The 11,025-nt window shown below is 37.5% G+C and overlaps 1 protein-coding gene across 1 annotated transcript in view; it reads left to right on the forward strand.

Moving 5' to 3' along the window:
- Nucleotides 1–11,025, forward strand: part of USH2A (usherin) — a 371,949-nt gene that overhangs the window by 151,481 nt on the left and 209,443 nt on the right. The window contains 1 exon segment of the mRNA XM_031059531.1: nt 8,556–8,669. Coding sequence (XP_030915391.1) covers nt 8,556–8,669 — 114 coding nt within the window.

An 11,025-nucleotide genomic window follows, 5' to 3' on the forward strand; every position in this document is an offset into this window, starting at 1 on the left:
TCAGGGACATTTCTTTAGAAATTCTTTTGTTGCATTCCATGAGAAAATGCTGCAGTAACCCAAACAGCCAGGCTTGCTAATGCAACAGCAGAAAGGCACCACAGCTCTCTGTGGGATCATTGATGAAGAATCTATGGTATTTTTCTATGCCCTCCTTGAAATTTTCATTCCCTGTCAAGCCTAGCCACTGCTTATCTGCTGCTGGAAATGTATCTGAGGGCACTGAGAACCCTCTTTCTTATTTTTTTCCTTGTAGCTTTTTAGGCCCATCTGTTGTGTTTTGGTTTATACTTACACTGTAAATTCTTTTGAACATTTACAGTAGGGTCCTGAGTCATAACTGGAGCCCAGTAGCAAAAAGTTAAGAGCATTACCCATATCTCAGAAGGCTGTACTGTGTGTGTCACATTCAGAAGAACCTCTTGTACCCTTGTCCAGAAGAAGAAAAGCTGAGCTAAATATTAAAAATAAAATAGGTCTTTAAATGACCATAATCCCACAGTCTCAGAGGCCTATTTCTGACTCCTCAGAAAGCAAAATCCTTCAAAATCTGACCCTTGTAATCTTCCAAAATGTCAAACTGTTTTTTCATTTTCATCCAAGAAAGGAATATTCATCAGATTTAAATCCTTTAAATGAGGTTCTGACTGTTGAACCAGGAGTTTATTGGATAAGGTGATATATTTCAACGTAGTGTTCAGTATTTGTATTCTAGGATGAGAGTATAAAGTTAGAGTGTAAGTTCTTGAAAAGTACCATGCTTGCCCATCTTACCTTCAGAGAAGCATGTAATAACATTGATGCAAAATAATAAAGGAAGTACAGAGTCACCACATGTAAGAGTTTTTTTCCTAAAGGCTGGATTGCTTTTTTCTGCATTCCAGTGCATCCCACATACTGACGCCAAAATTTGGAATATAAGTTAGAATCAGTATTAAACAAATGGAAGAAGCTTTAGAGCACACTGCTTCCGTGTGGTCTGTGATCAGCTTTTGCTTCTACTTTCCTTTGGAATCCATATTATCACAGGGTCATGTGGGTTGGAAGGATTATCTAGGTCATTGCCCCAGCTCAAGCAAGCTTGACTGGAGCAGGTTTCCCAGAACCACATCCAGTTGAGTTTTAAATATCTCTGTACATGGAGATACTTCTCTAGGAGAAGTCTGTTCCAGGTTTGGTCACCCTCGCAGTAAAAAGTGATTTCCTGTGTCCAGTTGGAATTTAATTTTCTCCCCAGGGAAGTGGTCACAACACCAAACCTGCCAGAGTTGAACAAGTGTTTGGGCTCTCAGACACATGGTGTTATTCTTGGGGTTGTCCTGTGCAGAGGCAGGATTTGGACTCTGTGATCACGGATTCATTTAGGTTGGAAAAGACCTCTAAGATCATTGTAACCCATCATCTTTGTGGGTCCCTTCCAACTCAGGATATTCTCTGATACTGTGATTCATGTACTTCAATTTGTGCCCGTTGACTCTTGTCCTGTTGCTGGCACTACTTAGAATAGTCTGGCTGCTGCTTTGTTCCCTCCCATAAAGTATTTATACATTTTGATAGATCACTCTGAGCCTTGTCTTTTCTGAGATGATCAGCTCTCTCACTCTCTCTCAGAAGAGATGTGCTCCAGTCTTTTTACCATCTTAGTGGCCCTTTTTGTATCATCCAGACTTGCTGAGGGTGCAAACTTACCCCATCATCCAAGTCATTGATAAAGGTGTTGAACACTATCCCAGAACCCTGGGATACAGTCCAGCTGTCTTGCCTCTGTGTTTTGTGCCACTGATCACAATCCTCTGATACTTCTCTTGTCAAGCATGTGCAAAATCCCCATTTTATAATTCAGATTTCTCTCACTGTAGAATTCAGGGGATTGACCAGCCTCTAAACTGTGGGCTCTAATGATACCTACAAATAATAAATAAATAAAATGTGCTGCAAAAGAATTCACACACAATTGGTATTTATTCCTCTTAAAGATTTGTCTTTCAAGTTTGTATGATTTTGCAGTTCATCCCACCTCTGTCATTGCTGCAATAGCCAAGGGCTCTTGTTGTGGCTGCGCACGTGGTAATGAGAAAATTGTGGCTGACAGCTGCCATTCCCTCCTTCCCGTGACACGTGTTTGTAATTACTTTTCACCTTTTAGTCTTTTATGCTCAGCAGATGAATATCTCAGGAAAAGTTAATTTAATGATTTAATATGGTTAATCAAAGTCTCTGAGCTGTGCTGTGGTTTTGAAAGCTCTCTAGCTGGAGAGTCTCTCAGAAGAGGAGACAGGGCCACCTGCCAGTGACAGATCAGCCAGGGCTGGACAGTGGGGCCATAGCACTGGGGGAGCTTGCTGCCAGCCTGGCAAATGCCCATGCTCTGGCAAATGATGTCAGCTGAGATTGTCCCTCTCAGGGAAAGCTGTGCCAGTCCCCTGCCTAAGCAGCCTGTGGCTTTGGGACTGGCCTCTGCACCCTGACTGGTCCCTCTGATGGGATTCGGGGATCTCTGTCTGAGATGGATATTAGAAAATGTTGTTTCTCTCAGGCTTATTTCGTCTGTGTGGGATGAAATGAGCAGTTTACCACCAATGGAGAGTTTGCTGTGTGAAGCTGTTGGTGATTTGCTTGGGCAATACTGTTATGCACTTGAAATGATTTGAAAGCTCTTGGTTTGCACAATTATTTTACGCTCAAAGCATTCCTATACTGCAGTTAATGAGATTTTTAAAGTTTATAGAAAGGGATTATTGTAGACCAACTAAGATAAATGTATGTAGGGCCAAAGCACTAGAAGGACTCCCAAATCCCTGCTCCAAGCTGAGACAAATTTCTAAAGTTGTAAAACTTCATATGTAGATCAGAATGTTTGGCTGGAGCAGCTACTGCAACAAGGGGTAGCTGATAGATCTGTCTGTGCCCATTAGGTTTCTGTGAGTTGTCAAGTGGTGCTTGAGCTCCTAGTGACTCTAAGTCAGAGTGGCAGAATGTAGGTTCCCTTCTCTTTTCATTTAGCTGGCTTTAGTAGACTTGTGTAGTCTTTTCAATACATGAATTTTAAAACAAATTATATTAATATTCTACAGTATTAAGATTCAAACTTGATTGAGTTTAGACCTAAATGAATCTTGTTTACAGTCCAATGCTATTATATAAATTTATTCTTACAAAATGTAAATTGTGTGATTAAATAAATCTGAGCATTTTATCAAAATTATATCAACTCTTAGATACATACCCATATTTTTAGTAATAAAAAGAAGTTATTTTATTAATGTTTTTCAGGCTAGAAAGGATTGTTATGTTTTTATAGACAGATTAAAAAATCTGCAAAAAAGTAAACAGTATTTCTTTGTTTCTCTACAAACTTTTAAAGATGATCATGCTGCAGAAAATAAGCAATGATTAAGTTATTTGGAGTGATTGAGGGTTAAACAGTGATAGATATTACAAAGCCAGTACTCTCTGTGGTTAATTAACTCTTGGTGCAAAATTGCACTGTTCAGTTAAGGTTTTCTGCAAACTGAAGCAGCTGGAGAGTTCCCTATGCTAGGGGGAATGTAACAGGCTTCCTTGAACCACTGCAAACTGAGTTGCATCTTCAAAGACAGTGGAGCTTGTACATGATTTGTTATGAAGTATTTCTGTTGGGAAAAAAAGGGTCTTTCAAGCCACCTAAATGCAATAATTAAAGTGAAACTTTTGTTTGTTCTTATAAGCCAAAGAGTTGGAATAGGTGCCCTCCTGTTGAGTAATTCTTCATTTTATGACTCATACTGTCCTTAGTTAGAAGATGCTTTAAAAATGCAGATGTATGTGACAGATTGATGTGCACAGGCTTTCAGTTCAGAATTGCATACGTGGAAGACACATGTACTTAAACAGTTTTTGCTACAATCTGTCAAAAACAAAGTCAGTTGAGGACTTCCTTTTCTGATCGGTGGACTGTGATTAAGTGTACTGTGGCAATGATGCATCTCGACACACAAGTGACTGTTGGACAGATGCTGTTTGACCTGGGGCATTCAAGTTAGCTAAATAATCTGGGTTTGGGGAGGAGAGATTTGGTAATTTTTGTTTTTAAAGCTTAGACAAGAATTAAGGTAAATCTAAAGGTCACGTGTTGTTTCAGTTGCAGTAGGTGTATTTCAAAATAGGTCCTCATGAAATAGAGTGTTAGGGAGGAAACAATGAAAAAATCTGGCAAAGAAAAGTCCCTTTGGCAAAGTAATACACTCAGTTTTTATGAACAGAATATTAGCCCTCATACTGTAGTAGTAAACATTTTTTTTTTATGAGAAGTACTAGTTTTCCACTCAAAATGTGCCACAATGCTGTGGAATATGGCTGTATTATCTAAATGTATGAGAACTCCCTTTGAGAGGTAGTGAACAAAAGAAATATCTGCCTTATGGAGAAGTAAAGGGGAAAAAGCTGCATATGTAATATTCTCATATATTATATGCATTAGAACATTGAATGGAGTGGACCTAAATATGCAACTACTTTTGACTAGCCCATACACCCATTTTACCGTAAATTCATTGTTGACCCCTTTGCTATTCCCCTTATCCATGTTGTTATCCCTTCACTGCTAGAATGAACATAGCATTTTCTCTCTTGCACAACTCTAAACTTTGACTTTTGGTATTGCAAATAATTAAAGACCATTTAAATAAAAGTATAGACAATTAAATACTAGTTTTGCATATAAAGTGGGCTTAATGTTCTAGGTGTGATTCCAGATCACTCTTTTAGACTGTTAACTTTACATTCATATTTAACAAATGACATTATTCAGTTTCATGGGGTCACTGTGTCAAAATGTCTGTGTTAGAACTTTAATTTATTTCCAAAGGTTCTTTGGGCAGATAGGAGTGGTGTGTTAAAATGATTTAGCATCTCCAGTTCCCCATGTGGATTTTAAGGCTTGGAATGTAGTCTATGATGTAAATTTTGAGTTTAGGTGGATTCAGCTGCTCTGTAGTGGCAGAATAAATGCATGGGATCCATATTCCAAATGTGTGAGGCCGACCCTCTTCTTAAATATTGATGATGTCTCTAATCCTATCTCCTGATCAAAGTGACAATTTATCCACCTCTCTCCTGTTAGCATTAATAGAATGCATGCAGGTGTGGCCAAATTTTGCTTTGTTAGCACCCCATCTTGGAAAGCCTGATGGACTCTTACCAGATCAGCAATTATTTGGTATGGACAAGAGATGCCAGTCTGAATGTGATAATTGAGGAGTTAGGGAAAGTTTTTTTAAAGCTGTCAGCCAACTTCATTGGATCATAGGCTATTTTTTACTTCAAAATTTATTTTGCTGTTCTTTAAATTAATTCACGTGTATCAGTGATGATCTTTGCTGTGGGACTGCTGACTTTGTGTTTCAGCATAGTCAGGTGCTGAGTGTAAATTTCACTGACTGACTGGAAGTCCAGGGGAAATGAGTGGGTAATGAGTGCAGAGCAGCCAGTTCTTTAATTGAATTAAAAGCTGGGTGACACCAATGCAGACACCTGTCCAATTACAGACAGGCCAAGGTGTTTACCATTGCTGTACAAGCGATTTGAAGATGACAGAAATCTTTCCGCCCACAGATTAACATAATGAAGGAGAACAGATTACAGTGGATGCTGGCCAAACAGATAGGATGGCAGCTGAGAAAAAGTAGTTTGCTGAAGTATGTAAATAAAATCTGTGCACTTTCTATTGCCTACCTATGCACATCTGTTTCTTTGTTGGAAAAAAATAGTGCAAGAGTTCACGTGAAGGAAAAACATTAATACGGAAATGAAAAAAATATTTTTTAAGTTGGTGCCTTTCCTGAATAAATTTTTTAAACAAAAACCTCCTGTAGCACAAGGGTTTATTTTTTTTCATGCAAATTCTCTCAGCCTTTCACAAACCTACCTGTGCAATGGGAAGTCTCTTGTGCTACAGGTGTTTCGTATAAAACCTCCCTACTTTGTCAAAAGTAAACCAAACAGTTCAATCCAAACCTTCTACACATCCTGGCATCTTTTTGCATGTCTGATATTCTGCAGCTCTCAGTGCTTGAAGCCATTGGTAACCCTACAGGATGTCTTCCGTGAGGAAATGCAAGGAGCGTTAATTCACTGCTTCATAAGAAACAAATGCTACAAGTGCTAAATGTACAAATCAAACTAAATTGGTTCCTAAAGCACCGCAGAGTGAATGGCGTGTATACGATGCCACGCTCCTCCTTCCTAAAGCACTGCAGAGTGAATAGAGAGATGGCGTGTATACGATGCCACGCTCCTCTTGGCCAGGAACTTGCAAATGTCACAGTTAGAGGATTTGGTTCCTGCTTGTATTTATTTGTGGAGGTAATTCCCAAAGCACATTTTATAGTTTCCTGGGTTTAACCCTCTATGATCTGGAAATAAGTGGAAATACTGTTTTGTGTAAAAAAAGATGGTGTTTTGACAAATAGAATTTATGTGATGCACAATTTCATGTAGCCTCCAATGCTTTACAGGCATAGTAATGCCTAAAGGAGGGCATACAAGAAAGCTGAAAAGGAGCTTCTTGCAAGGGAATGTAGTGAAAGGACAAGGGGTAATATCTTTAATCGGAAAGTGTTAAGGTTTAGATTAGATATTGGGAAGAAGTTTTTTACTGTGGGCATGGTGGGGCAGTGGCACAGGTTGCCCAGAGAAGTTGTGGATGTTCCATCCCTGGAAGTGTTCAAGGTCAAGCTGAATGGGACTCTGAGCTACCTGGTCTAGAGGGAAGTGTCCCTGCCCATGGCAGGGGGCTGGAATCAGATGATCTTTATGGTCCTTTTCAACTCAGACCATTCTATGAAAACATTATTTCCTATTTTCTATCTTTTTGATGGTTCTTAAAAATGTTCTCTGTCCATCACAGGAAGATTACAGGGACATTTCTGTGGTGGTGAACGACACAGAATTTTTCTCTCCTGTCACACTTAGATTGGATGTCAGTACAGCTTTCCACTGTTCACTGGGGGTTTGCAAAATCAAAACTATGATCAGAGCAAGCAGATGCTGGTCAACTGGTTTTATTTTAACAATACTCTGATGTAAAAGTGATTACTTCTGAATATCTCTTCATTTGTATGAGTAGAAATGCACCCCAGAGAAATTCAAATAGAAAGATCATTGCTATTCCAACCTTTGAAATTTTTGATTGATTGCAAGAAAAAGCATAAATGTTACTGATTCAGTGAAAGCCAATCTTGTATTTTTCATGTGAACACACCTTTTATTAAACGCAATATAAACTTGTACAGACTGATGGTTCTACTCAGAAAATAATAATTTGTGTTGTAGCTCTTAACTTCCAACATAAAATTCTCCATGGCTTTTTTGTGATTATAAAGGCCTTATAAGGGGAAAAAATATTTTTTTAATGAAACGCAGTTATGTTGCATTCTGTTAGTGTAGTAACCCAGTGAAGAGCAATAATAAGGACTAATTTTGTTTACCTGTTTGTGTACATGTAATACTGAGGGGATTTTCAGACTTCTTCTACTGTAGGACAATTGGCCAGAAATTGCAGTTCTTTGACGTGCTGTTGTTTTCTAAGCTGATTTGCATAATCCCAGTGTTTGGCAGTTTTGAAATAACACAGTTTGCTATAAATTTTATTTTTTTAATGAAACACCACATCAATTTTGCTAGAGCTGTGACAGTCGAGGTGAGAACATGGTTTGAAATAAAACTTGGCATGAGTTGGCCTTCCTTTAATTACTTCTGTATTTAGATTTTATATTACTTTGTTGTTGGACTTTGAAGTGGGAACTGCTGATGTTTCTTAAAATGACTCTAAACTAAAATTTTTCCCTTGTAATCCTTCTGTATTTGATAGTTCAAAATGTTGCAAAACTTCGTGAAGTAGTAAGCTGTGATTATTATTTGTTATTACATTGAGCTGATTGATATGTGAGAATTTAGTAACTTCTCTTCATTAACATAAGCAGGACCTGAAATAGAATAAGGCTCCAGATCTTTTATTCTTGTAAACCCTTGGGTGCTGTGTCACCTGAATTATGTTACTGCTGTTAGCATAGCAAATGTATGGTCTGTATGCTGCTACTGAATGGAAGACAAGTAAGATGTTTCATAAAAAAGATATTTCAATTTATGGATGAATAGGGTCATCATTGGAGAGGACTCATTAAAAAAAACCTTGTTCTGGGAGACAATGAAAATTCCTTGGAAAAATAAGATTAATAACTGAAAAGATTTTGAGACATGGATTAAGGAAAAAACTCCTTCACTGTCACATTAAAATATACACCTCTGTTTTGAAGTAGTATCTGTTTCAGTGAGCATGACTAAAGAAACACAGGTGCATATTTAATACTGAAAATATAATAAAATGTAATTTGCTCTTAAATTATTTTGCAAAATTTAAGTCATGGATAGTAGCAATGAAACCTTAAATAATTTTTCTTTTCCACCTGTAACAGTGGGAGCCCATAATACAAAAGTTTGTTTTCCCTCTGCATGTGTGTGCATGCAGTCAGTCTATACACTGTACATGCATAACACCTTGTTTTCTTGTATTGCAGGTGTATTGAGTGGCTTGCATCCCTTCACAAACTATGCTGTAACCCTAACTGCTTGCACTTTGGCTGGCTGTACTGAGAGCTTGCATGCATTGAACATCTCCACTCCACAAGAAGGTAAAGTAATTTCAAAGGTCTTGACTTCCACATTTCAGTCATGAATAATAAAACAGGAGAAGAGCTAAACGCTGCAAAGCCATTTGCTGGAAAACCCCAACCTAATTTGATGACAAAGTGCATTGCCAGACCATAATTGCTCCATTTTTTGGGGGGTGCGAAAATGAATCAAACTCCATACCCTTTAATGACATGCATCTTTAATAGCTGTAATGCAGATTAATGGGCTTTTTAATTGCTGTTACATTGTTCATGCAAGAGCCTTGTCATTAATATGAAGCATCTGAAAGATTAATGAAAGCTTCCTCATTTTACTATGGCTCAGAAGTAAATCTAGAGACAGTCTGACTAAAAAGAATTGATTGTATGGCACAGTATGAAATTGAGAATCAAATGGTTGATTTCCATGGTTTCTTTTAACCACTAAACACCAGCAATAGGCAACAATTATTTCAGTGTGATGAAACTGCCAAATGCCAATTGAGTTCTTTATTAATTGCTGTTCAGATTTTCCCTTTTTTTTCCTAAACACTTCTACATGTTGTTGTGCTCAAACTTAAAGTTTGTGAGTGTAAATTAAGGCATCCTATGCTTACATCAAGAGCTAGGGCACAAAGAAAGACAAAATGCATTCAGTTCTGACTTTAGAGTCTAGGCTGATATGTATTGCACATCAATTACTAGAACAAATGCCCCAAAAATATCAGTGACATATCTAACTTCATTCTCAATTAAACGTAAAGTTCACATCTCCTGGTTCTGTCATCCTAAAGCCATATTAATCCAGTTAAAATAATCAGTTACTCCAAATCTACACTAGTAGAATAATGAAGACTTTGACATGTATTTATTGGACAGTAGTTAATCTTCCATGATGCAAAGTAGTTTTCAAAATTCCCTCCCTCTCACAGTTCTTTGTTTTATCTTCTCATGTAAACTAGGTTGTAATACAGTACCAATAAAGAAAGTAAAATTTTGGCATGAAGTCATGTGAATTATAGCCATAATAATTAAAAGGATGCTGAAGTGTTTAACTACTACCAAGGCAGGTTGTTATGCAAGGTTTTGTTGTGATGAGGAGAGTGCTGAAGATTGCAGTCTAACATTGCTAGAACAGAGTTTTGGTGTGACCATGTCAGTAACTGCCAGCAGCACCAATCAAACCAAAATCCAGTTATTGCCTCTTGGATGCTCAAGATAAACTGAGATTGTCTGGTGGCATTGTCCATGAAAGGGTGCAGCCTCTGACAGCCAAATACTTAATGGACCCTGTGATATAAACATGAAACACATTATTTCAGTATTTGTGTATTTCTTTCTGCTGTGACATAGCAATTAAAAATAAATTGTTTATATCCTTTTCCTTAGCTTAGTGAATAAAGCAAAAATCCTTACCTGTCATAATGGAATGGTTTAGGCAAGAGTAGATTATTTTTCCCCCCCAGAGACTGAATAAAGCCATGGGGAACATGTGTTTTATCCCTCAGAAGAATTGAACAAAAAGTCAATGTGTGGAATTTCTATTTTTGGACTCTCTTGTTGCATGCTCTTAGTAACAATAAATTGGTGATACAAAAGACAGACACCATATCACACCCTCCAGCTATCCCTGTTTCCCTATTGAAACATTCATTACTTTATATTGTTTTCACATTGCCAGGCACTGCTAGTTATTGTTTTAAATTGCTAGCACAGAGCTTGTAAATTACAAGATATTTCTCCCAGACTAAGGCCTCAGCTCTGCTCCCCTTGCGATATTCACTGGGATTCCTTGGGCTTCTAATGTGTAACTCACTGGAACAGTGAAAGAACTTGACTCCTAAATTATTATCCATTGCCAATTCCAGTATATTATATACATAAAATCTACATTAAACAAACATTACTAAGTGTATTGAATTATAAAAAGTTTGAAACAAGGGGTAGTGCCTAAGAACACATCACCTGCATTGGTGGTTAGAATGATCACTTCACAGTTAGGAATAAAAACCATGAAAGAAGAGAAAATAATTTGTATTAAAAAAAGGACTGCACTAAATCCTGTACCTCTCACCTTGTTCAGTGTTACCAAGTTGGAAAGATAAACTTGTAGAAGCATAATTATTCTCCTTAAAGCAAAGAGTATATTGCTGTCTTTCATAGAAGTTTCTGTTTGGCTAGAAATCCTCACATAATATAGGAGACTTCTCAAAACTCTGATGTGTTGCAGATATAAAATCTTTTCTGAAATTTCAGCTTTACCAAAAATCATTCTGGTAGTAGCTTCTCATTGAAATTCTTTATTATTTATGGAAAGACAATATAGTATAACTTTATGCATTTTTTCACCAGCCCCTGAAGATGTGCAAACACACAC

Source organism: Geospiza fortis, unplaced genomic scaffold, assembly GCF_000277835.1.
Source record: "Geospiza fortis unplaced genomic scaffold, GeoFor_1.0 scaffold41, whole genome shotgun sequence".
Taxonomy (NCBI): Eukaryota; Metazoa; Chordata; class Aves; order Passeriformes; family Thraupidae; genus Geospiza; species Geospiza fortis.